Source organism: Harpia harpyja, chromosome 3, assembly GCF_026419915.1.
Source record: "Harpia harpyja isolate bHarHar1 chromosome 3, bHarHar1 primary haplotype, whole genome shotgun sequence".
In the NCBI taxonomy this organism is placed as follows: Eukaryota; Metazoa; Chordata; class Aves; order Accipitriformes; family Accipitridae; genus Harpia; species Harpia harpyja.
The window spans coordinates 39,621,156-39,648,146 of NC_068942.1; the positions used below are offsets into that span (position 1 = coordinate 39,621,156).

Sequence of the window (26,991 nt, forward strand, 5' to 3'; positions counted from 1 at the left end):
CCCAGCCCTGGCTCAGGCTAGCCTGGCAGGAAACCTATTTTGGCCTTTCTGGCTGTGCTACTGCCAGTCCCATCTATCTCCTTATATGCACGGTAGAGCCCGTGGCCTCTGGGAGAGTGCATGTACATCTCCTGCAAAATAGAGACGACACTTCTGCTCTAGCCAGTGTCTGCACACAAGGCACCTGCTGTCTTTGTCTCTTTCAAAGTGTCCAATTGACCATCAGGTCCACTTCAGAGCAACTGTTCTCAGCCTTAAGTTAAACCTGAGGAAAGGTCATGTGCTGAGAGAGGTTTTCCAGCTTCTCTGCCCCAGCTGAACCACCTGATCTCCCCCCAGATGCAGCTGTGATACCAGACTAGCACTCTGCTCTCTTACCATCAGCCATCCTGCTCACTGCTCCAGTTTCCCCTCTGCCCCAATGGCCAGAGCTCTGGCTCCTATCTCTTCATGTCCAGGTGTGTTTTCTACTTTCAGACCTCTCAGCCAGCTCCTCCTGAAGCTGCTCTAGCTCCTTTGTGCAGACAGAAGAGACATGGGGGAAGGGAATTTCCCCAACCACCAGCACATGGAGCAGGCCATCACTCTTCAAAACCTGCCTTTTGTGTCTCAAAGTTGCTGAACAACTTTGACTGCAAATTTTAAAAGCTCATAGATGCAAAATATTTTAAAATTGTGTCTTGGCTTTGTTGGATTGTTTGTAATAATCGCTTAGCTGGTGTTCGGATTGGCGCTGTCTGAACATACCCAACTGAGACTAAGGCTCTAGCACTGCTGTTCTGGATCAGCCCCATTGCCGAACCTGGATGAGAAACTGCATGGCTACTTGCACTTCCTAAAGTCTTGCTGGTTACTAAGAAAGTAATGTACCCCATGTAATTCTCCAAAGGGGGGGGGGGGAAGTTCCAGTAACTGGGTCTACACAGGAGCACCAAGGAGGATGGCATAATGCACAAGCAGAACTTTACACCAACCGCATCCTAGCTAGTTACTAGACTGCTAAGCCACAGTGTATTTAGTCTCAGCTCATGACTTAGCTGAAGAACTGCAAGAGAAAAGGCTCAATCACTGACAGGAGACCCACGTTGAACAATGTTCATGGTGTTCATAGCTCTGCAGCACTTCTCTGCCCAGTGCCCACCCTCTCAGTTGAAAGGAGCCTCTGCACCACCCTGGGGAACATCCCAAAAGCCACTCCTCTCACAGCATTAAAAGCCAACTGCTCCCTCTTCCCAAGCAAAGAGCTCACCCTATGCCTGCTTTGGGGGTGCCTGTTATCAGGTCAGATATTGCCCACTAGCCCCGAGACACAGAAAACTGTCGTTATCCCAAGACATGGAAATCCCCGAACTAGCACCCATTTCATGCTGCTTGCTTTATCTCAGCCTCCAGCAATCCTCTGCTCCTTCCTGAAACAAAGATGGTATCTTCACTAATGGTTATTGACGGCTTTTTCTTTCCCCATGACCTGGTCAAGCCTTTTTGAACTCATTAACAGGTTTCTTGCAGGAAGTTTTTCCCTTACCTTTGGCTGGCCTTGTGTTTCTGTGTGTCCTTCCCAGTTCTGCTACCCAAAATGCAGCTCTTCCAGGTGCCACCATCCACATCACAGGCGCTGGCAGAAAGCTTGCAAATGTGATTTCCTCCTCACCCACAAAGCCTCTTAAGAGATCACTTAGGAAATTTTGCCTCCCCTCGGTTCCTTACCCCCATGGATCCAGCCCCAGAAATGCCACTTATGAAACAAAATAATTTGGATGACAGCAAAGAGAGGGTTAAAGACATTTATAAAAAAAAGTCATATTTACAGACCGCTGCGTAAGCATGAAACTCTCCAAATGACAGAAGTCACAATTTCTGTAACCTAAGTGTACAAAGTGCACGTCTTTCCCCTTTCTTCACTCTGCAGCAGAAGACAGGTCAGGACAGGGGGTTGGGTCTCTTTTTCTTTATACCTTCTACCCTCAAGACAGTGGGAGTAAGGTCTGGGTCAGACTGAAGGAGACAAAACCTGTTGATTACTGGGTTATCCACCAGGCAGACTCTATGAATAGTAGTTTAGAAGAAAGTAAGGGCAGGAAAAGTGACTCGTTTACTTGGTCTGTCTGCCCAATGGATTCCCTTGGGAAAAGGAATCTAGGGTCAATGCCCCAGGGAGATGAGTGGGAAGGCAAGGTTATTCAGCTATTCAAGAAATTAACTCACAGACCCAATTCAACCACTTCAGGTTTCCCAGATACACTTGAGTCAGTTTCTATTCACAGCCCCATTGCTCTGGGTCCAAACACGGCCTCCAAAACTGAATCTGATTATCCCAGCCAGAGTGGGAAACAACGCCTGTGCTCCCCAAGCTGTTAGTTGCATAAACTTGCATATAGCCCCACACTGCCTGTGCCAGGCAGGGATGAAAGGTTTTGGACAGCAAAAGAAAACAGTGCCAACAGCAGCCCATTGCATGAGATTAGCTACTTGATCTAATCCCTCTTGAAAACGGCCAGAAGAGAGGCTCTTCTGCAGTACTACCCTCCCTTGCCCCCTTAGGTGGGAAGGCAAGTAGAGGCACTCTGCCAGCACCGTGGTGAAATAACATGTAACAGGACCAGGCCAAGAAGTGTATGGTTAAGAGCCAGGGAAGCTACGCAATCAACCTGCTAGACTACAAAGCACCAGCGTGAATGCGAATGGCAAGAAGGAGCAGTGTGCAGGGTGTGAGGTACAGGAATATACTGTGTAGAAACGTGGAACACAGATGCCAATACAGGAAAGAGCAAACATCCACACAGAATGGACAACAGACTGAGCCCAAGGAAGACTCACTTCGAGGAGCTGATGTGTAATGCATCCCCTGTCAGTATGAGGCGCTCCACAGGCTACACACCAGACACTGGTCACTCCATTTGAGAGAGCTCTCACTCAGGGAAGGAAACGCTGTAGAGTGCAGGGCCCAGGTGTAGCTCCCTTATTATTTGGGCCAGCAAGCTTCTGGGAGACTGCTTTACTCATATCAAGGCACGATCTTATTCTCTGAACAATTCCTCCTTCTCTCAGAGTCCCTCCCTCCCAGATGTCAAACTGCTCTGAAGCTGCCTGTTCCAGGCAACAGCACTATTGCTTACCTTGCAGCAGTGAGATTCTTCTGCAGGGAAAGTTTTAAGTGCCTTTCAAGTGTACAGACAGTTTGTATCTCTTTGTTCTTGTGCTACAGTTGTCCTTCATTTCATTTCCATCCCACCTGAGTACCACCTTCATTTACTCAGCATTTACATCCCCGTCAGTCTAGCCTAATGAAAGAAATACTGAGATTTTCCTGTTCTCTTGTAGGATGAGTACTCTATTTTTGACATTGTAGCAGCTTTCTTCTCAACCCCTACTATAATTTGAAGTAATCAGCATACCTCACTGCCTAGTACTAGCGATGAGAAAGGACGTTCACTGTTTCCAAGATGCACAGATGCTGCTCCCTATGTCAATGCATCAAGTCACATGCACTGAGCCATTGTCAGAAAAGAAAGATACACCTGAGAGGGAACAAGCTGATAGAAGGCTCTTGCCCCCTTATATGTGGGCAGATTTTGGGCATGGCTGAGACGAGACATATTTGGTTCTTTGGAGACCAGAAAGCCAAATATTCCCAAGCACAAGTAACGCAGTGCCCTTTTGTGGCAGCTAATGGAATTACACATTTATATGAGACCCCAGATTTTCTGTTGTGGATCACAAGTTCCAGTCCCTCTGTGGCAGCAGTCCCTCCTCTTCTGGTCACCTCTTCAGCACTCTCACTCTTCAATTGCAAGGTGCTTGTCTCTGGCTGTAGGAGAAAGCAAAAGAGAGAATTTGCCTTGATGTCCCCCTGATACTGAAAAGTTGCCAGAACATGGAACCAGCTCCTTCCCTCCTGGGATCTGGAGCATTTCAGGCAGACGACTGGACCTGCTTGCTCCCCTCCTCCAGCCTGTACCCTCACCACATCTTCAAATCTGGCTGCAAACCCACTCTGTGGAAGGAGAAGCAGCCTCAAATAAAGCAAACCCACGAACGACTGTGCTCTGTGATTGTTCTAGCAACAGGGTACTGCGCTCTGCTGGACAACCGAGTTAACAGCTTGTCAAGCAAAAGCAAAACAACCAGAGGGCAGACCACTGCCAAATTACAGGGCTATGGTATTACAGTTAGAAGCCGCCTCTCTCCACAAGCAAGTCCATTTTGTGCATTAAAGCATAGGGAGCAAGTAAGATTGAGCCTTGCTAGCTGCCAGAACAAAGTCGTTCAGGCCAGATCACACCAGAGACTACTCACAATCATAAACTCTTGCCAGGGATCTCTGGAGTGGGGAGACCTGTCACTTTGGCTCGTTTATACAGTTCTTCAGTGCACAGCTCTTCTGCTCCCTCATGTTTGCGCTTTGGAGAAGCCTGGTCTGCTTGTGACAGCCTCATCGCTGTAGAGGAAGAAGAGTCATTGCAACATTTCCCCTGCCTTTAGATCTCACAAGTACACCCAAGCCTAACCTGCTACAGAGCTGGGAGAAAGAAGAATACGCAGTGCACAAGCACAGAGAGATGTTGCCACAGCCTCCTTGAAAACTTTTGAAAAACATTTGTTAAAAGCAGAATAATTAAGTCTCCCAGAACAAACAGAAGAGTACCCTCTGATGGAGGACAGCTTAATTATACCTGATTAGCCCCTACAGTGATCTGCACTTCTCCCTTAAGTGGCTGCATATGATCCCATACAGGCAATAAAAGATTCACTTTAATGAACTCCTATCTTCAGCCCTTTTAGGAATGAAGGCTCACTGGGGACTTCTGAAGAAAGCCTAAAGGAAGGTGAATGGGATCTATGTTTTCCTAGGTACACACCCTCTTCTTATCAGAAAAGGATCTCTCTCTCCTGCTCGTAGCCTTTAAGCTGACATGAAACTATCTCAGAAGCACACAAATAGCTCCAACTCACCCGTATTGGTGCTGCAGCCCTGCCCTGAAGCTGAGTCTGTGACTGGGCCACTGAGATCTTCCACACATGAAGGGACTGATGCCAGTAAACCTAGGGAAAGGCAAGAGGATCATAGTTAAGAAACAAAAACCACCTGGGGTGGGAGAAGCCTTTCACAAGGAAGCGATCACCAACCAGCACATCCATATCCCAAAGCAGTATGAGTTCAGAGCTGCGCTTACCCAGTGCTGGCCACAGACAGACCCTGTGATCTAGCAGCGTATTTATTTAGGATGCTCTGCCTAGGTTTTTTTTCCAAAGTGAAGAATGGACCATTGGTGGCATACGGATGGTGCTGTGCCATCACCAGCTCTCAAAACTAACCAAACTCTGCTCTTAGCTGTCCAAGAGCTCAGTGGAGCTCTCCCTGGAAACCGATTGAACAGCTTTGGCAGGGACTGCTTCCTCTTGCAAGGACTGGCCAGAGAGGCAAGTGCTATCTATTTTAAATCATGACCCCTCCTCCTACCATTTTATCTCCTATTAAAGACACAATCTTTTGCAACTGCTGGTGCTTACAGAGTCCCCTATAGCGCGAGAGCTGCTGGTAGATCTGCTTCATGCGTTCGATGTTCAGTCGGCTGGTCTCCGCATGGTTCACCATGGGTTTGGGGTAGTCCACCCCAATGATGCACTTGGCTGCCTTCTGCACAGACTCTGGGGCATTCCATGGTTCGTAGATGTACCGTGAGGGGAAACCCTTTAGTTTGGGCAGATACCTCCTGCAACACAAGTAAGAAGATGCACAAGCAACACTTAAAGAGCAGCAATGCAGCATTCACAATGCACAGAAAGTGCCATGCATCTGTCAGCTACTGAACGACTTAGGCTCACAGATGAAGCAAGAAAGAAGCTCCAGTCACATCACTTACTTAACATAGTCACCACTGGGGTCTGTGCGACGTCCGAAGCCCACGGGGCAGTAACAGTGAAAGAACTGCTGGAAGAACGCACTGCACGAAAGCCACATCCAGCTGCCTGCATTTACGCTAAAATCTGCATCCAGCAACAATTCATCAAATACCTGCAGCAATTGGAGGAAAAGGCAGTGAGAGCTTCCCCAGGCCAGGCTTTGGGGCAGGAGGACCCAAGATGCTATTTCAAATGGCAGGCACTGAGCTGTCAGAACAGCCCCTAGGAACCAGAGCAGCAGCAAAGAGGTGATCTGCTGGCTGAAGCCAGTTGGCTGGTCAATATATCTCACTTCCTGATGATTTCAAATAGGGAGGCACTGTCTGCTCATGCTGATAAAGCACTGGCTTATCTCTCATGCAGCTACACACTAAACCACTACCTAGTGTTGCAGCAAGCCTTGGGTATTGATCCTAACCTGTGAGGTGTAACAAGTGCAAAGGACCAACTGTGGGAAGCAGGCAGATGCTGCACAGAAGAACAAGCCCCAAAGCGAGAAGGAAGAACCCCTCTGAAGGTCCCAGAGTACACTGCCACTGAGAGGCAGACAGGTTTCAGCAGTAACTCACTCACATCCATGCACAGACACTGCGCTTTTAGCATCTGACCCTATGACACTTTCAACTACGCTCTGCTTTGTCAGCTTTGTGACAAGATGCCCTTGCCTCCAGTTTTTTGCATAGGGCAATATATTCACCGGATAGGTTCAAGCTGTCTGTCCCTTCAGACGGCCCAAGAGGAGGGTCTTTTACCTCTTTCCTTGAGAGACTCTAGACTCAGATTTCACAGGCATGGAGCGTTCCCTGACCGCCACGGTGATGGATTATACAATGAGGAAAAAGGTCCAGTTATAAAGTGGCATTGAACTTGCAAAGAAAACAGATGGACTGAGTGAACTTTTACAAAAAATAAACCCCCAAAACCCCAGGCCATATTTACCAGTGGGTCCCACTAACATTTAGTTATGGTTAGTGGAGACTCTTGATACTGTCAGAGCCTCACGGTAGAAGGCAGAAAGAAGTCACGCTGTTGGCAGGCCAAGAGCCTGCGAGCAAATCCTCTCTTCCATGCAACTTTTACATGTGAAGCAAAAGCCATACCTGTGTGCCCATCCTTGCAGTGAGTGCCAGGGAGACTTTGTTTTTCTTATGGCCTCCTGCAAGCCTCTGGAAATGCCACACTCACCCTGACTCCTGACTCCCAGCTGATCCAGAGGTCGCCCCTGGTCAGGAAGCAGGCCACCGCATGCCTGGCCAGATGGTGGATCCAGCCTTCCTGTCTCAGTTGGGTCATGATTGCATCAATCCAAGGGAAGCCTGTCTTGCCCTCTGCCCACTTTGCCAAGGCTTCAGGATTCCTGTCCCAGGGGATTTGGATGCAGATGGGGTTCCCCTCCATACGATCAAACTTTGGGTTGTTTGTGGCTGCTGTGTAGAAAAACTCCCGCCACAGAAGCTGTCCGTAGAGAGAGAGCGGGGGGGTGCTGTTCCGCTTCACCTGTGGAGGAGGGAACAAGGGAATTCACAAGCAGGGCAGGACTGGCTTCATTAAGCTGAACTGTAGGGCACCCATACAATTCCCAAGTCAGTTACTGACGACTGCCATAAAGGAGCTCAATTTCAGATCATCCTTTACCAGAAACCCCAGGTGGTGAAATTAGAGCACTGCTTTTAGCTCAATCAGTAGTATGCTAATGAGACTTGGAACAACCCAAAACTAACAGCAAAAAGCTCTACACTGCTCATGACTGTCCTGGTTTCAGCTGGGATAGAGTTAATTGTCTTCCTAGTAGCTGGTACAGTGCTATGTTTTGAGTTCAGTATGAGAAGAATGTTGGTAACAGTGATGTTTTCAGTTGTTCCTAAGTAAGGTTTAGACTAAAGTCAAGGATTTTTCAGCTTCTCAAGCCCAGCCAGCAAGAAAGCTGGAGGGTCACAAGAAGTTGGCACAGGACACAGCCAGGGCAGCTGACCCAAAGTGGCCAAAGGGGTATTCCATACCATGTGATGTCACATCTAGTATATAAACTGGGGGGAGTGGGGGCGGGGGGATCACCGCTCGGGGATTAACTGGGCGTTGATCGGCAGGTGGTGAGCAATTGCACTGTGCATCATTTGTATATTCCAATTCTTTTATTACTGCTGTCATTTTATTAGTGTTATCATTATTAGTTTCTTCTTTTCTGTTCTATTAAACCGTTCTTATCTCAACCCACAAGTTTTACTTCTTTTCCCGATTTTCTTCCCCATCCCACTGGGTGGGGGGGAGTAAGTGGCTGCGTGGTGCTTAGTTGCTGGCTGGGGTTAAACCACGACAATGACACAAGAGACACACAGGCTGAAGAACAGGGTATCAGCAGATTTAAGGTCTGCTCCACTACATACAGGAGAATCACTTTTCCTCACCCAAGAGCCTCTCCTGTAGTAGCAACAAGCTTAGCCCAACAGTCAAACACAAGGGAGGCAACAGTAACTTTTGCAGCTGTTCTGGCACACTGTCTGGGAACCAGCACCATGCTATTTACGCTCAAAACCAGCCTGCTGTCCAGATGAACGTTTTTGTCTTACCTTCTTATACAGCTCCCAGAGACGATAGTAAAACAAGCGGCAGGACAAGCAGCCAAAACGCAGGTAGGGACTGAGTCCTGTAGGGCTGGCCAGCAATGAATTGGCGTTCATCCTTGGTCTTTCGTAATTCGCAACCCATGCCTAGACATATTCAGGAGAAATGAGCCAAAAAAACCCCCAAATTTGTGGGACACTACTAAGGGCACACCTCTGTGCAGGTGGCAAGGCCACTCAGGTCTGACAGCACAGTCTCTTCTACTCACTTCCAACCACTGCTAGGAGAGATCTCAAGTGGGCAATCCCAACCCCCACACCCCATTCAAGGAATGCAAAACCTTTGCTCCAGGATTTAAACCACTTAGTCATTTGGGCCAAGAAAAGGACTAAATTTGCTTTGCATGCAGGAGCTAATAACCCTAAGAGCTCCTAGGGACATATGCTAATGACGTTGTTTATGTCCAGGTATGTCTATCTCATTTCACACACCAAACAAGAAAATCTGGGGAAACCCGAACTTTGTGGAGTATTACATTGACAGTTTATTCCCCCTTCAGCACAAGAATTTATGCTTTGATCTCTACAACTACACCAAGCATTAAAAAGATATAAACTGTTTAAAATTGAGTCATGCCTCTGCAGCTGCATTTTCATTACTTTGAAATTGTTTGCTTTGTGCACAATAACGAAGAACATATGCCCCACAGAAAAAAATTGGGTATTTCAGCAAGGCCCTCAAGGAATGCCAGCCAGTGAGACAACATATTAACAGGCTGATGTACAAGGGGAAGGCATTCTTTTATGAGCATGTACTCGCACCAATACCTCAGCTAAAGAAAAAACAAGATGGTGTGCAGTGTGCAGCAGGGACTGAGCAACTTACAGGAGAGTTTCCAAGTCTGCACTCCTCTAAAGGAAATGGAGGGGTAGAAACAAGGGAAAGAATCCTATGTGCTTCAAACAGCAGCATAATTAATATACAGCTCTACTTCTTTGGGTCTGAGGAAGCCCAGGAGCTCCCTGCTCCACACACAACCCAAGATCACAGCAGTACTCCAACAATACCAAACATCCCTTCCAGAGGTGAATGCTGTGACCATTGCTAGGAAGAACAGGGAAACAGAACAATGCCAATGCTCAACATTTTTCACGTGCAGCCACAACCTGCAGGAATCGCCACTTAAATAACAGGGGTTACCTTTCTTTCCAAGTGTTTATCTAGCCGTGCCAAGGCTTCCGTCTCCCCTCCTTGCCAAACTGCAGGGGCAAGACCATCCGTAGGAAAGCCTGAGGGAAAGAACTTTGTAAGATTTGAAGCCACACCTAGACAAAGGGTATAGATGGGATTAAGCATTAGTAACAGCGAGACACTACATACTGCAGTTGCCTGACATGGCTTACTTACTGCTCTAGTCCTTCTATAGCAGGCAAATCACGTGAAACATGGTGAGAACCTGCTCATGACACTGCACTACAAGGGCCTCTCCCTGCAATGCTTCAGGCAGCCTTCTGGGGACTTTCCCCATTGCTCACATGCCAGCACTCTCTCTGTGTGTCAGCATTATCCACAGGGCTCTGCTCCAAAGGCCAGAGCAGCTGGCAAAGGAACATACGCTCCACAGCTTTGCCTTATAAAATACCTTGCCATGGACACCAGCAGCTCACTAGATGGCCTGCCTGGCTGCTGTAAGGAAGGCTGCTATGAGGCTCCTATTCTGCTGAAAGCTGGTGTTGGGGAAGGCACTGGATTAGTGCTGAAGAAATTATGCAAAAGGGGAAGCAATAATGCAGTTTCCCTGCACTGCTCTGGGCTGAGACTGCAGGCAGACTCACATTAGCCCTGACATTAAAGAAAGCAGATCTACCCAGGACAGCAACCCTTAGGATACTCCTGTTGTGAAGCCCCCTGCTTTTACATGATTGCTGAAACTGTGCGTTAAGGTGCAAGGTGATACTCTTATAAAGCTGGTGTGGAGCCTCCACTCACACACACACAGACAGTATTCTGCATTAATCCTTTCTTCCCTTGCATTTAGATTCACTTCCCTAATGTAGGCCTTTCGTTCCTCATGCCTCTGCTCTCTATTCATCCTCCTTATCCAAGAAAAATACAGGACCAAAAGACACAGCAGGATGAGTGAAAGAAGTTTCTGTAATATCTCTTGTCTTGCTATGCTCCCAAATTGGTGCTGCTTGGCTATAACTGAAAGAAATGATCTAAGCCTGGTACACAGTTAGTTTACCTCTTCGGGTCTGTTACACAACATGTCAGAGTTGGCAGTAGAAGGAAAGCAGCTGGTGAGGACATGAGACACTGATACAGTGGTGTCTGATACAGTGCTCAGTATAGCAGAGAACATAAGGACAGATGAAGAGCATTTCTGAGCAATGCTAAAGGGGACGCTGTGCATTGACAGTAGTGCGAGGGACAGCAGCCTGTTTTCACGAGATCCAGCACTCGCTGAAAACATTAGGCTGATTCTATGGCTACAGGCAGCCCAGGTCAGATGAGAACACCTGAATTGTCCTGGGCACATGCCAGCATCAGAAACAGTTTCAGGAGACCCCATTTCAGCTGGCAGTTAACCCTTGCCCTCACTTTCAATACATACCCAGCTCTTCCAGGGATGGGACCCCATACACATCATCATGGTTCTCCTGGATGTCCACTTTACACGTCTCCATTTGCTGACTTATTACAGTGCTCACCGGTTTCTTTGGGAGCTCCATACGGCTAATGATGGCCTGGAAGCGCTTGTAGGTGAGGGGTGGCTTGTGGCCATTCAGTTCAATTATTCTGGAGACAAAATAAGCAAGGTAAAACAACACAACCTTGCTACCACATAAGACATAAGGAAATGACAGCCAAACTGCATCCTGCTATCTCTGCTAAGGATACCCTTTCACTTTGGATAGAGAAATCTTTATAGGTCTAGTTTCCACTTGATGCATCCCTCAAAGGGATATTAAAAACCAACCAAACAAAAACAAACCCCAAAACACACCAGAAAAGAAACCCCCACATACTAATTCATCTCCGTGGGAAAAACAACAAAACAGCTCCAGCTCAATCAGGCTTAGCATCACATCCCTCTCCCAGAGCTCCTCATCAGACCTCTGTATGAAATCTCAGTCTGATTACTCCCTTTCTGTCTCCCCAAGAAGGCAAATCCCAGACTTACATCTGGTCCCCTGAGATATTCTGACCTTACTTCCTCCCTGTCTGACACACAAAGTCCCAGCCTGTTAATGACTCCTCCTCCACCTATCTCAGGTGAGACAAATCCCAGTTTGTGTCATTCCTCTCTGTCCCCGTGATTAGAGAAATCACCATCCTCCCCCATGCCATAAGGTCACAAGCAGACCTGTCTCATGCTATTCACCTGTGTCAGATCATGCTACAGAAAAGGCAGCCACGGTTCCCCATTCCTCTACTTCACTAAGCATCCACAGCCTGCTAGGGCCACTCTTATTTTTCCAGGCACAGAGAGCTTTGAGAAGCCCCCCCAGGCAAGGTAAGCTTCCCCAGGGTAAAAGATGCCTGCAGGGAGAGGAAGGAGTTAAGAGCAAAGAAAGCAGCACAGGGATGGCTGGCGTTACATAAATTTAAGGCAGCTAACCCCTCAGCTCACACAAGAGCTGCAGCAGAGCAGCCTTCACCCATCACAGTCAACAGCTTATGCAAGGGGCTGGGCTTAAAGCCGAGTGTTTTCGGCAGACGCCATGTGCCTTCCCTTCCTCCCCCGAAGCCGCACGTGTAGCAAGGAGGAGCGACATGCCGGCCCCGGGCCTTCCCCAGCCCTGAGCCCTTCCTCACGTGTGTGCTCCGCAGTGACCCAGCTTCCCTACGCTGCCGAGCGGAGGCGAGGTGGGAAGCCGGCCCCGCTCCGCACCTCCCGCTGCGGTCGCCTCGGTCCAGGCCAGGCACCGGCCGGGAGCCCGGGCCTCCGAGGGAAAAGGAGCCTTTAAGGCAGGCAGCACGGTTGCAAAGATTAAAAATGGAAGCCTCCCGCAGTTTCCTCCCGGTTTTCTGCTTCTAAGCTGTAAACAGTTGGAGAAAGACAGACTAATGAACAGGACAGGGGAGGGAGGGTGATTGGGACGCTCACTGAGTGCAAAATGTGGTACATTTTTAGTGTGAGGCTATAAACACGATGGCATGGTGGGCACAGCGCTCTCTGCCACCCCTCCAAGCAAGTGTATTGCGGGGAGCCTTGCAGGCAACACATTCTGTCCTGTACCTTTATACCAGAGAGCGTCTCCTCTGCTTTCACGCACGCTTTTCGGCCAGCTGTCTCTGTGTACCACCCCAGAGATGGCAGGGATCAGGAACTCTCATGAGTACTACCCACCACAGTCTTCTCCGCGGCTTGCTCTGAGCACTGGGGCCCCCAACCAAGACTGACCAGAGGTGCCCAGAAAATAAGCATTGCCGCTGGAAGAGAAGGCAGGCATTTCTAGTTACAGCACTCTAGAGAGGCTCACTTGTTTCCAGAGGAGTTCAGAGCTTGGAAGGGAAAGCGTGCCAAAGCTGCACCCTGTTTGCCCTGAGGTGCTTGGGATGGGGGTGGGGAAGTCACTTCTTTTAACACTGCCTCTTTTTTCACTCCTCTTCCACAGATACACTGAGGCTGTAGCTCAGTCTGAGATCCATGCTATTATACCACGTCCCAGATCCACAGCTAAAACTTTTGTGAACAGACAGCTACTCGGAGCAAATCGCTGTGACTTGCAGGTGGATGCCAGAGTCTGTATTTGACATCCTCAAGAACATGAATACAAATGAAGTTACCTAGTACAGCTCCTAAATTCCTAAACAGTTACGAGATCTGGGACACAAATCTTTAAGAGATGGGACTAGGACAAGTTGCACATTTCACAGCACCTGACACTGGCATTATGCAACAAGATTTGAACCTTTCACAATACTGCCATGAAAAGAAGTATCAAATATTGGGTATTGTACAATATTGGATATTAGACCATACATACTGGGTATTGTAATGCTGTTCAGCCTTCTGTACAAAGATTTGTACAGGAAGCCCCCCAGGCAGGAGTCCTTTCCTTCCTCCTACCGTCCTTCTAAGCCAGGCAGTACAATCTCACGGGACTTTCCCCAATGACAGAAAAAGGGAGGTCCCTCCCCAGGATTTAATACTCCCGTTTCATTCGTGTCTCCCAGTGCAACCCACAGACTACACATGGCAGTTATGCTTCTAGTTTTCTTGAAGCGGAACAGAGAAGAGCAGAATCACTGTATTTGTCATACAAAACCTAACCTTTCTGGTGTTATTAAGCACACATAAAAATGGCTGTGCTACCAGACTAGCAATATACTGCCCAGCACTATCTGACAGCAGCACCTTGATGCCAGAAGTTACGAGGGTCTTTTTGACTGTCAGTCACACTTTACCTCAAGAAAGCAGGCAACCAAAACCTGACCAAACATAGTTCTGGTGCTGCTAGGATTGTAAGGTATCTTACAGTCAGTTACCTGTGACAGCAGAGCGTCTGCAGACTTCAAATGCACAGCCTCACAGGTGTCAGCTTCTGACTCACACCTCCACGGCAGTGCCCCAGCAGGATAGCTACCGGGCAAGGGAAAGCTGCTTGCCTCAAAAACCTGACATCTCAGCTCACTTGCAAATGACAGGGTCCGGTTCTGGCAAGGGACTGAATGTGCTCCCCCCTGCTTCCTTGCGCGAGGAAGAGCTGGCTGCCAGCACTTGGCAAGCAGGCTGCTCAACAACACACCCCACTACCAATTCATGCAGCCTATTTAGTTAGCCTTGCCAGCTTATGCAATTGCTCTGATCTAAATCCTCGCTCCAGAGAGCTCATGTAGGGCTACGTGTACATAAGACAAGGGGCATTTCTACAGATTCAAAGAGGAGATCGAGAGACAACCACTAGATATTCCACACAACAGATGCTGGACAAAGGACAAACAATTCAACTTCCACAGAATCACACACATGAGCAGATGAAAGATGAAGTGACTCGATGGCAGGCTGAGTATCAGCACAGGGGGAAAACATGTGGACACCAGGGCACCATGCAAGACAGACGAGGATAACAAGACCTGGCAGGCAGAAGTTTGACTTAACCTTCTTACATGGAAATAAACCACTTTTTTGGCATAGTGTAATTATGAACTGCAGAACCACCAAGGTATGCGTGCTTCCCCAGTGCTTGGTTCCTTTAAGTTAGTACATGCTCCTATTAAAACGCATTTAACTATCATTTCAGCCTTAGGCTAAAATATTTGAGGAAAAGCTGCTCCTGATGCATGCTACAAACCTCCAAGTTCACAGTGTTCTTTTCCGACCTAAACCACTCCCCCTAAATAACCCACGCCTACCCAGGATTACAGAAACCACAATGCTGACCATCAGCAAGCAACCTACAGAGGATTTAGATCCTGAGGAGGAGAAAACAGGCAGATCCAGAGAAGGGGCAAAACAACCTGTCATCTAGAAGTTGTCAGACAGAATAATTGTCAAGTAAAGGCTTTGAGCAGGCTAAGCTGATACCCAAGAGATTATTTTTTCTGACTTCTACAATCTGAACATCGCTAATCTTGACTGGGAATTCCTAGATCTTCTTAGGAGTATTTTCCAGCACTGATGTTGATTTTCTATAGCCCTCTCCTTGTTTTGGGGGAGAGGAAGGGAAAGATGCTCTGATAATCACATCACATCACACAGCTATGCTGGCAGTGTCAACAAGGAGCACATTGTTCATCTTCCTACTGGGTAAAACTGGTCAAATTCACAAGGTAACTGAACAGGCTCTTTGTTAATGTTTAAAAGGAGCTGGTGGAGGTGGTACTGGGAATATGCTGCAGGGGACAAGAGAAGGACTGCTGGAATCATTTATGTAGAAGTGAAAGATTAGTCTAAATTGTTTAAAACCAGACCTGACAATCTTGTTGAAAACTTGATTAAAGAAAGATGAGAAGTAGGACACTACCACCAGGTTACTAATTATGCAGGAAAAACAGTAGGGTGAGTAGAGGGACAACACATACCATGAGTTAAAAGACCGGGTAACATGACTGGAGGGCGATATGCTCTGAGAGGCTTCCAGGAGAAATACAATATTAGAACTGTATTACCACCTGCTGAGAAATCTCAGAGATGCCAAGAACCAGGAAATGTCAGAGTAACAGGAGACTTCAACTGCGTCCACGCAGACTGGGTAGCTGTCACACCCTACCGCCTGCCAAAACCCTATTTTCTAGTTGCCGTAAATGACTGCTCCATGGAACAATTAATCAAGAACCCACAAGGAAAGGCAATTAATGATTTGGTCTTAGGCAGGACTAAGGTGTAGCTGAAAATGTTAGTTATCACTTGCCTGCTCTAACTGTGACTTTGGCATGCATCAATTTAACACCCTTCCAGAAGGAACAATACCATAATGGCTTTTATTTCAAGAATAGAAATGCATAAAAATAAGGAAGTGTGCTAAGCAAAAAGAACAAGCTGAGATGCAAAACACTGACAGGCAACACAGAGATGATTCGAATACGATATTGGGGAAAAAAAAAATTCAACATTTGCACAAAAACCATCAAAAAAGATTTCAGAAAGATCACAAAAGTCAAAACAATTAAAGAATAACATCAGCAAAGATAATAGAAGGCAAAATCCTTTAGAAAAATTAAGGCCAAATAAAGGTAGAAAACCCCCAAACTTTGGTAAGTTAAATTAAAAACCACAAAAGCAGCGTCCTTGCACCTCCCAACCCAAATCAAAGTTTGAGAAACGTTTTTAAAAAAGCATAAGTAGTGGGAAAAAAAAAAATCCCTTTACGGACACTCCAGGATATTTATAGGCCCAAGAGGTGATCAAGTCACAAAAAAAAAAGCAGATACTGTAACAGCACAACAAAACCCCCTGCATTTATTTTTGCAGGTGTATTCACTATGGAGGTATTCGGGGAGGTTATGACTCCGAATCTTTTTAAGGAAACGTATCAGGAGATGTCACAGACTGGGAGGTCAGGAAGAAATGCCACAAAACAAAGCTATGCTTGAACAGCAATAGCTTGCCAGGACCAGCAGGCATTCACGCAGGAGTTGTAAAGGACATCAAGAAATACCCAAACTAATAGCTGCTGCATGTAACACTTGCCCTAAAACCATCCAAATACTATGAGTAAAAAAAAAAGCAAACACGACTCCAGATTTAAAAAACATATCAAGGGCATCAGAGGGATGACAGAATAGAGAGTCTGGTATGTGCATTAGGCAGATGGGTAGAAAATACTAATGGAATCAGTGAATGCATGGGTATCTGTAATATGCTGGAGGGTTAATTTGGCCTTGGTAAAGGGAAGTTGTGCCTCAAAATCTGTTAGTGACATTTGAGCCTGAGGCAAGGGAGATTCAGTTGATATACTCTACCTGGATTTTCAGAAGCCATCTGATTAGATCCCTCACTAAAAATTTTTAAAGAAACCATGATAAATTGGGATAAAGGAAAAGGTCCCTGCAGACAGAAAATTCTTTGAGATACAGGATAGAATAGGAATCCATTTTTCCAACAGGAGAAGAAATCCTACACAGAGCTGAGCTAGGGCTTGTGCTGCTCAACATTATTCATAAATTATCTGGGAAGGGACAAAAAAAGAGCATGACGATAAAATTTACTGACACAAGAAGCTATCTGGGATAGCTAAAAATGAAAGGCAACTTAAAAATTTCCCAATACACCATATGACCAGCTGACAAAAATATCAGATGAAATGCAGTGTTGGTCATGTTGTTTCTCCATATGCATGGCTATGCAATCTTAAACTTACTTATATAGTAGTAGCTTCTCAAATAGCTACGACCATTCTGCAAGGAAGCCTCAAGATATCAGTTTAGTGTTTAGCAGCACTTAGAAAAAGCAAAAAGAATGCTAGTGACTATTAGGAGAAGACGGGAAACATTATAGCACTATACAAATCCATGTCATTCCTACATGTTGAACACTAGCTACCATTTTCACCACTGCTCTCCATCTCTAGAAATACCCAGAAGTATAAAGAAAGGTGACAAAACTTGGAAGAGATATGGACCAGATTCCACCTGAAAACTTAAGTAAACTAGGACTCTCCACCTTTGAAAAGACAAAGATGACATGAGGAAGGATGTGAGGGGCATTGACATTGAAGGGGTGAGGATGTAATAAGCGCTGATGGTCTCTTCTAATGCAAAAATCAGAAAGCAGCATCTGCTCATGAGATAGATTCAAGAAGAATCCCGCTCTCTCCAAAGAAACATTTCCACACAGCACGTGCTAAACTGCAACACTCCTTCCCATAGGAAATTATGGATGCTGAAGATTTATAGGAGGAAATCTACATTCAGCATTACTGCCACAAGTCATTAAAAAAAAAAAAAAAAAAAAAAGCAAGCAACCTGTAAGAATAGTACTGAAACATGGCTGAAGTCAAGCATACCTTACAGTCTTAGCTGAAAGACTGTCTCCACTGTTTAAGGAGATCATATATAGAGAGAGAGAGATTATAAGTCAATATATGAAACTCAACATAAAGGCAAGGCTCCCCCATAGCAAATACACAACAAAGATAAGGCATTCAGGTTTTAGAATAAGGTAAGTTTGCCCCAATCTACCTTGTTCTACTTCTTCCAGCTGTCCTGGCACGTCCATCAGTTAAAAGCCCTGCCTTCATAACACATTTGAGACAACAGCTCAACTGTCTTTATTACAATGAAGCAAAAAAAGCAGTCCATGCAGTGAGGACATGCTCAAGGAGAGCAATCAATAGGACACAGCTGAGCAACTTAAATGACTGCCAAGTACAGTTTAATAAGCTTGAGGCAACACCTTTCTGTACATTCACGTCACTGTCAGCGCTTTGACGTGCTCTAATCAAACGTGCGAGCGCAGAGTAATCCTGTTGACACCTTCTAGGCTCACACGGGATAACAGCAATCAACGTATAGCAATCAGCATAATGGAGGAGACTGAAAGCCTTCCCAGATGCGACAATCCCAGCCTAGCCCAGGCAGCACGTCTGCCCTTGCTCTCCCCGTACCTGTCCAGGTCATAGAGGGTGTGGGAGTTCTCTATCACCACCTCCACGCCAGCCTCCTTGGCCAGTTTGACGATAGCTGCATCTCTCTCCTTACCAAATGGCTCCGAGTCGTATTCGAAGGTTAGACGAGTGACTCCCCATTCCTGCAAGAAACACAATACACGCAGCTGTCAAATAGAAGATTCTCTCTAACCACCACAATTATGAATGAGGATTTCATAATTCCTGGGTAGTGTTAGGTCCTGGAAGCTTAGAGAGGGTTCCTGTGAGGAACAGCAGTCTGGAGTCAAGGTAACCAAAGAATCAACCATTTTATTAGCTCTAGCAAACACTGTATCTGCTATGCAAACTCCTGAATGTCAGGTTTAAAACACCTAAGAGAAGGTTTGAGTTCTTCTCTATTAATGTTCTTAGATTACAGCTCAGTCCCCAAGCCTAACAACACCTTGTTTTGTTGCACATGCTGTCCAAAAGTAACTCTACCATCCTGTTCCCAGCATTTGCAGAGAAAGCATTTCAGAGAACTTTTTCAATACAAGTTCTGCTCAAAACCCCATATTTTTATGTGGAGACTATCATTAAGTAAAATCAATATACTCTAAATTTTTTCCAGTGTCTCTTTAAAGCCACCACATAATAGAGGACCAATGTCCAACCCAAACAGCAAAAACCAGGGTGGTGGGAAATGCAGGACAAAGGATGGCAACTGAGTGAACCTTCCTGGTCAGCACAGTAGAGTATGATACTGCAATTCAGATTTAATTTAAAGTCCTGCCTTTGGGGAGTTATTTTACCCTAGTTGAGCCATGCACCTATTCTGTATCTTCACACTTTTAATAGATCCCTCACAGATTACATGGAATAGGCCTTATGAAATAGCATTCAGCCTCTTCCAGGCTTTTCCAGAGCACAGTTTGCTTTCAAAGACTATGGCCTAGTTTTCCTCAGAAAATGAATCCTATGAGAAGAGGTTTGATGGTTTCCACAGCGACCCTCCTGAGACATCCATCAAGCACAGCAGCAGCCCACAGATTTGTTTAGCAAACACTTTAGTCAAACACAGCCAGAAAACTATAGAGATACTTAAAAACCCCCTCACACAACTATGATATGAACCACATTCTCCAGTCTAAGTCACCTCTGCATATACAGGACAGTCTTTTCCACCTCAGAACCAGAACCAAAGCACAAAGAACAGATGTGATCAGTTCACTAAAGACCATTAAAAAATAATGACAAAGACGGGGAAGGGAATTTAGAAGCAGAAAACAACTGTACAAGTCCCCTTCTTTTCTAAACTTTTAGATTCAATCCTAAAATTAATATTAGGAAGGACAGAGGACTAGAAGTTATGTACCACTGAATGTATATCTCAGAGAGGTCCTCCACTTCTTTTTCAAAATAAGAACGTGACAGCACCTCTAACTCAGAGCCGAGGTCAAACAGACACGTTGCAGGTCCTGCCCTGCTCCTATGTGATTTTAACAGCTCCATTTTAACCTTTTCTTTCTTTTATAAGAAAGACAGTATCAGCTGGAAAGCTTGGATAAGATGGCTTTGGTCTTGAAGAAACATACATTACTGACTTGACAGAAAGGAATGGAATAAAAAAAAACATTTAAGGCTAACAGAGATTTTAGGTAAGAATACAAAACTTCCAATTCAGGTATTTCCTACAATTTTGAGAAGCTCACCACTCTATGTGCTACAGTAGCACACAGGAAGCAGAGCACAACCAACCAGAAAACAGTAAGTTGTATGGCAATAAATTGCTGCAGATCATACAAAAGAAAAGTCATGACTGACTTGTTTCTTAGAATCTAGCCTATAGCAAAGAAAAACTGTAGGGGAAAAAAAATACACCAAAGGGATTGTGAGCAAACTTCAGTGAATAAATGACACACTTTTCTTTGATAGAAGAGGTAAAATTACAGATGTTTGTTCAGAGAAGCGAGACAAAAAACCTCTGCAAAGGTTAACACAGAGCTAACAAGTACACTTCTCCTCACGGTATCCATGCATAATAGTGCCTTTGCAGCAACTGTTATTGACAACATAGCTCAGCTACTGGCAGCAAGAGCAGAAATTACATTAGGTCTAAGTGTTGCATTACCACACATGGCATAACTCTCCTCTCCACAACAGCTGACAGCAAGGCTTGAGCTGCTGCTAATTCACTGTTCAGTGCAGCAGCTCTGGAGAGGCTGGAATTCCCATGAAAGCCATACCTTTACCATATAATAGCATAACCCCCCCTGCCCCCGATTCTTTTTGGCTCTGTGTGATGGGTTAACCCTGGCTGGATGCCAGGTGCCCACCAGAGCTGTTCTATCACTCCCCCTCCTTCTCAACTGGACAGGGGAGAGAAAAATATAACAAAGAGCTTGTGGGTCGAGATAAGGATAGGAGAGATCACTCACCAATTACCGTCACGGGCAAAACAGACTCAGTTTGGGGAAAAATTAACTTGATTTATTACAAATCAACCGGAGTAGGGTAATGAGAAATAAAACCAAATCTCAGAACACCTTCCCTCCACCCCTCCCTTCTTCCCGGGCACAACTTCACTCCCGGATTCTCTACCACCCCCCCCCAGCGGCACAGGGGGACGGGGATGGGGTTTACGGTCAGTTCATCACACGTTATTTTCTGCCGCTTCATCCCCCTCAGGGGGAGGACTCATCACACTCTTCCCCTGCTCCAGCGTGGGGTCCCACCCACGGGAGACAGTCCTCCACGAACTTCTCCAACGTGGGTCCTTCCCACGGGCTGCAATTCTTCACGAACTGCTCCAGCATGGGTCCTTTCCACGGTGTGCAGTCCTTCAGGCACAGACTGCTCCAGCGTGAGCCCCCCACGGGGTCACAAGTCCTGCCAGAAAACCTGCTCCGTGGGCTCCTCTCTCCACAGATCCGCAGGTCCTGCCAGGAACCTGCTCCAGCGCGGGGTTCCCACGGGGTCACAGCCTCCTTCGGGAACCCACCTGCTCCGGCGTGGGGTCCTCCACGGGCTGCAGGTGGATATCTGCTCCACCGTGGACCTCCATGGACTGCAGGGGGACAGCCTGCCTCACCATGGTCTTCACCACGGGCTGCAGGGGAATCTCTGCTCCGGCGCCTGGAGCATCTCCTCCCCCTCCTTCTTCACTGACCTTGGTGTCCGCAGGGTTGTTTCTCTTACATGTTCTCACTCCTCTCTCCGGCTGCCGAATACCGCCGTCCCAACTTTTTTTCCTTCTTAAAAATGTTATCACAGAGGCGTTACCACTATCGCTGATTGGCTCGGCCTTGGCCGGCGGCGGGTCTGTCTTAGAGCCGGCTGGTATGGGCTCTGTCGAACACAGGGGAAGCTTCCAGCAGCTTCTTACAGAAGCCACCCCTGTAACCCCACCCGCTACCAAAACCTTGCCACACAAAACCAATACACTCTGTTACAGCACTTCTAAGATATTCATCAACTCACCTGCCCAGGCAAAACAGACTGCAGCAAAAAGCAGGTCTGGCTGATTCCACAACCATCTCTCCAAACCTCAGACTCTGCCAACTACTTTTTGGTCTTTGACCAAAGCGAGCATTTTTCTCCAACAAAGTTTTAATTATCCTGTGAACACCTTGAACTAAAATATGGAAGGCATGAACTACTACTAGCCAGAACTTATTTGCAGATCAAAAGATAAAAATAACCCAGACTCTGAAAAGGCTAAAAGCAGCACATAAGTTTGTGTCATGCGTTAAGATGCAGAAGCCAAAGTAAGTAGCAGTGCCCCTTCTGACCTGCATAGTCCGATTCACCTCCTCAGTACTGCCCTCCTCCAGAAAATACACATCAGAACCATTTACAGCAGGAGGGTATAGATTCAAGTTTACCTCTCCTTCTCATCAGCTGGTCTATAGCAGGCTTTGGGGACACTAGTTCTGTCAACCGTATGCAAGGTACAGTCCACTTGACAAACCTAACTCATAAGACTATCGTGAACCATGTTTTTTTCATTTAGCTTTGTCACTCTAGCAAAGACACCGTTAAAAGCTTCAAAGACAATGGGAAATACAATCTTAGAGCAGGACAGAGAAGAATGATACTGCTTGAGGAACCTTGATATTCAAGGATATGCTCTTGCCAGCCTTGTCGCTCTCACAATCTGCAGCACTGACATATATCACTTTAGAAATGTATCCCACTAATCCATCATTGACTACTGAGTTCACTGCATATTCCACCATCCTAAATGGTACATCAGCAGGAAGCTTGGACCCAAGCTGTATTCTGCTGCTGAGCTGAGTGAACTGCAGCCTTGAACAGAAGAAGAAAAGGAAGGTCAGCTAACATAAAAGCTTCTGAATTTTGAAATTTTAACACAAAGCCCTCTTTGCAATTCACATACATATCCATATGCTTTCTCAGTTGTCTGTAAAGGTGTATGGACGTAGCAGTCTTCCTGAATAAAAGCTGCAGGAAGAAAATGCCCAGCAGGGAAGAAGCTGTCAACACAGAGGAGTCAGCATGTTACAGTGCAACCCTGTGAGACGTGACTTACAGAAACAAAGGCAAAGACCACCATCCAAAAAGAGAAGCTCAAGCACCCTGGTACTAGGTTACACCCTACTACTAAATTTCTTTGCAAGTCTGAGTTCAAGAGTGTATCTGGCTCCCAAGCTGGCCCTTATGGATAGCAGTTAGTTGTAGTTAGAGTTTGTTTATAGTGAAGAATTAGTTATAATTAAAGAGAAGCCGAGGGGATCTCCAACAGCTAGCACATCATTAGTGAGTGAAAACAAGGATAGCATTGGGACATCACTTTTTCTCCACTATGCTCCAGAAAATTATTCTCTTACTTTAAAGAGTCTTGGGAAGACATCTGTTGGCTGTCCTCGCACGACAAACAAGCGAGAGTTGAGTTTCCTTAAACTGTTGTCCAGATCTTCCAGAGACTGGAGCAGAAATCTGCAGAGAAGAAACAACAGCAGTTAGTGTCAGTCAGTCCGGTTACAGCTAAAAGACAAATGAGGAGAACTTACATGGAACTCCAGCAAACCTGCATCACCAAATCAAACTGAAAGTTAGGACAAGAAACAGAAAACAAGAATTCAAATTCATCTCTGGTCTACCAAATGCTGTGAGATTGCAGCACCAGCCAGCTCCCAGCCATTCATATGCATGTTCTGCTTGTCCAGATGCAAGATGTTTCCAGGATTTTCTTCTTCCTGCAACCCCATTCCCATGTTCTCTCTCAGAGCTGGCAGCACCCCCCTGCCAGCTGCTCTCTCCATATTATAACATGGAGAGAAGCATAAACCATATAATTCCCTACAGTATATTCTTTCAAGGGTTCTGGGGCAGGAGGGATTTTGCATATGAAGTAGAAAGTTGTCGATACACTACTGCAAGGAAAGCAATGAATTACTACAAAAACTGTGCAAGTTTTACAGTTCTGGCTACAAATAGGCAATGTCACAGCAGAGAAATGTGCACTCCTAGCTCATCAGTAGCACGAAACTGAGCACCAAGATCTCCCAAGGCAAGAATTATCTGTACTTAGAATCGTTGCAAACAGAACTGAAATTTATCTTCTACCACGAAGACACAAAGATGAGAGCATGCCAAGACACTCATCTATTCCCTCCCACCCCAAAACTGTAAAAAAGCATTTAAGTGCTTTTTGCATTTAATGGCATGTCTTACTGATCCCCCACTATGCTATAAAACATCAAATATATCATCTTTGCTTTCACAGCCACACATACCACCCCATCTACATTTTAACTTCACTTTGTCTTGTCTAACTCTGCAAAAGACACCAGCTTTAAAACTTTAATTTCTGCGACAGCACACGGGCACTGCTGGCAAACTTGCAACCCTCTGTAAGTGAGCCTGCCAACCTCTCCGTCTCCCTCATTCCTATGTGCCTACTCTGCAGCGTGACCTGCAAGACATGAGTATCTGCATCAGCTCCCTGAAGACCACACACAGCTAAGGAAAGCTAAGCTACAATTGCCTGGCAAAGCAGGTACTTCCTCCCTCCTCAACTGCATTGGCCATAATGTGACCTGCAAGCTTTGCGATAGAACAAACTCACTCTGCACTTCCTGAGGGAGAAAGGGACTTGGGGTTCATGGAAAGAAGAGCCCAGTATCACAGTACAGAAGATCCAGAACCAGGTCTGGATAACCTAAACAAACCACCCCCCTACCCCCAGCCCACTTTCCATCTATTAAATAGGAATACCAACTTTCCAAGGTGTTCTAAAAATTAACCAAAGGTTAGTCCTATATGGCTCACACATGCTGTGCAGTTAAATAATAAGGGATTTTCAACACGATAAATTTCTGGGAGGTAGGTAAAAAAGAAGCATTTGCTTTTGGAGCACAAAACTCTGAATACAAGTAACTGCATTAAAAAAATAGCAAAACAAAGCCAAGGTTCCCAATGGGAACCAATGGAACTCTGGTAATTATAACTAACTTGCTAATACATTTTTGCCTAACAGCCAGTGGTGTTAATTTCTGACATCTGCAGTAGGCACACATCTCCAAGAAAACATTATTTTTAAAAACTTCACCTCCTCGTATATTCTATGACTACAACATAAATAAAACCACTACTTGCTTCCCTCCCTCCACAATGTTGGTGGAAACAAACAAGGATTAAATGGATCAGGAATTAATCTTTTGGGGGCACTGCTTTGGTTCTTCCAAGTGAGGACAGTTAGCAACAACAGCAGCAGCACGTGAAAGGCATTTCTGTCTGCTGCTGCCTGTAGAAAGTCTGGTCTACGGAAAGATCACTTCAGGTTCCTAGGATATTAAGCTGTAACAGAATCCACAATTTTCTGTAATTTGAACATCTGCATTGTGGTCATTTCTGCACATCTACAATTTTTAAGTCATCTTCTTGTGTGGGTTCTAGAAATGCTTAGAAATCACCCACACTATCCCATTCCTCTAAGACGAAGCTAAAGTGCTCAGCACAGGTAATCAGTTACAACTACAGTTTCCCTAATGCACAGCCACATGACATTTCAAAGAGCAGTTAAAGGATTTTTAGCCAGGTGGCTCTCCTGTCCACTGCCCCTGATGGGGTAGTGTGAGGACAGGGGTAGATCTGCTTCACTTGTATGCAGGGGAGTCTCGCAGAGCAGAACCCCTACCTGGATTGGGTTTCCAAATGTTTGGGCAGCTGAGACTTGACACAATAGCATTATGTAACGTTGCTGGCTACCGGTACATGAGGTCATGCTTTTTGCACAGACATGACTCATGCCATACATTCTCCCATTTGAAGAGAGGGGAAAAGCCCAAACAGCTTCATCTCTACCTTCCTAGCAGCAGCCAGAGTATATTTCCATAAAAATTTGAGGGATGGGAGGAAGGCAGGCACGCGCACGTGCCTACACCCACTCAGCAGCCAAAGGGCAGAGGGAAGGCGTGGTGCGGTCACACAGCTCTGGCGATTCTTTGCGCTTGTCTCTAAATTCAGGGAGAAGCATTTCCTAAAGTTAAACGTCCATCAGCCGCTGCTCTCATACATTCACCCAGCTTGTAAAGAGAGAGTCTAATGACATTACATAAAGTTGAAGGCACCCTCCCACACAGTCAGGCAACACCGCTGTGAAAACCACGGCGAGGCCAACCGGACAAGGCGACCTCCCTCCTGCACGGAGAGGACCGGGGGGAGCAATACGTGGACGGGGCCGAACGAGGCAGCGTGTGCCGGTCCCGCTGCTGCGGGGGCCTGACCGACGCGACCCACCCGCCGCACCTAAAAGCGCTCCGCCTACCGCGGGAGCCCTCCCCACGGCCAGGCCCACCGCTCCTACCCCCACCCGGCTCGTCCCGAAGGCGTCCCGACCCCCTCGGGCCCACCCGCGGCCTTGAGGGCCCGGCGCCTCCTCAGCCCCACTCACCGCCACCGGTTGATGCCCACGGCGGAGGAAGCGGCGAACCAGGGGTCCAGGATATAGATGCAACGGAGGGACGCGGCGTCCCGCAACGCTTCCTGCAGCGCCGGGTTGTCGTGGAGACGCAGCCCGCGGCGAAACCAATGCACCGAGCGGCAAAGGGCCGGGGCCGGGGCCGGGGCCGGGGCCGAGGCCGAGGCCGGAGCCGGGCCCAGAGCGGCCGCCGCCATCACCGCTGCCAACTGCCGGCGCGGCCCCCGCGCACCGCCCGCTCCCGCTCCGCCGCGCTGATTGGCTGCCGCCGCGTAAGCGGCGGCAGCCAGTCAGCGCGGCGGGGCGGGGGCGGAGATCTAAAGGCGCTATGCCGCCCCCCAGCGGCCGCGCCCGGAGCCGGGCGCCGTGGGGGGGGTGGGGGTGTTGCCGGTTCCCCCCCCCTCCCCGCCAGAGCGATACAGGCTGCAAACATCGCTCCCCCCCCCTCCTTCATCAGATCCAGAGAGCGACCCCCGGCTTTATTCAGCAGGTTTGGCCGTTACAAAGTCAGTACGTGCAGCATTAAAAAAAATGTCCCTTCCC

General features: G+C 46.9%; 1 protein-coding gene across 3 annotated transcripts; it reads right to left on the reverse strand.

Moving 5' to 3' along the window:
- Positions 1–1,770: 1,770 nt before the first annotated feature.
- CRY2 (cryptochrome circadian regulator 2) lies at positions 1,771–26,660 on the reverse strand. 3 transcript variants are annotated; one of them, XM_052782097.1, is made up of 12 exons: positions 26,422–26,660; positions 23,354–23,462; positions 18,522–18,664; positions 11,081–11,265; positions 9,667–9,755; positions 8,472–8,612; positions 7,090–7,401; positions 5,865–6,016; positions 5,512–5,714; positions 4,954–5,043; positions 4,297–4,438; positions 1,771–3,808 (listed from the first exon to the last, which is right to left on the reverse strand). In XM_052782097.1, the coding sequence occupies exons 1-11, from the start codon at positions 26,643–26,645 to the stop codon at positions 4,299–4,301; spliced, it is 1,788 nt and encodes a 595-aa protein (XP_052638057.1). In that variant the 5' UTR covers positions 26,646–26,660; the 3' UTR covers positions 1,771–3,808; positions 4,297–4,298. The 3 variants fall into 3 exon arrangements, with proteins under 3 accessions (XP_052638057.1, XP_052638059.1, XP_052638060.1); XM_052782099.1 differs by lacking the exons at positions 18,522–18,664; positions 23,354–23,462; positions 26,422–26,660 and adding an exon at positions 18,097–18,244; XM_052782100.1 differs by lacking the exons at positions 18,522–18,664; positions 23,354–23,462; positions 26,422–26,660 and adding an exon at positions 13,963–13,984.
- Between the last annotated feature and the right edge of the window lie 331 nt (positions 26,661–26,991).

Bases quoted from the DNA above. Each gene is read 5' to 3' on its own strand.
- CRY2 (XM_052782097.1), bottom strand. From the start codon at position 26,645: ATGGCGGCGGCCGCTCTGGGCCCGGCTCCGGCCTCGGCCTCGGCCCCG. The intron at 9,756-11,080 runs GTATGTATTGAA...TCTTTCCCTCAG, and splicing joins CCCATCCCTGGAAGAGCTGG to GCTTTCCTACGGATGGTCTT. The intron at 4,439-4,953 runs GTGAGTTGGAGC...CTTCCTCTACAG, and splicing joins GGGCTGCAGCACCAATACGG to CGATGAGGCTGTCACAAGCA.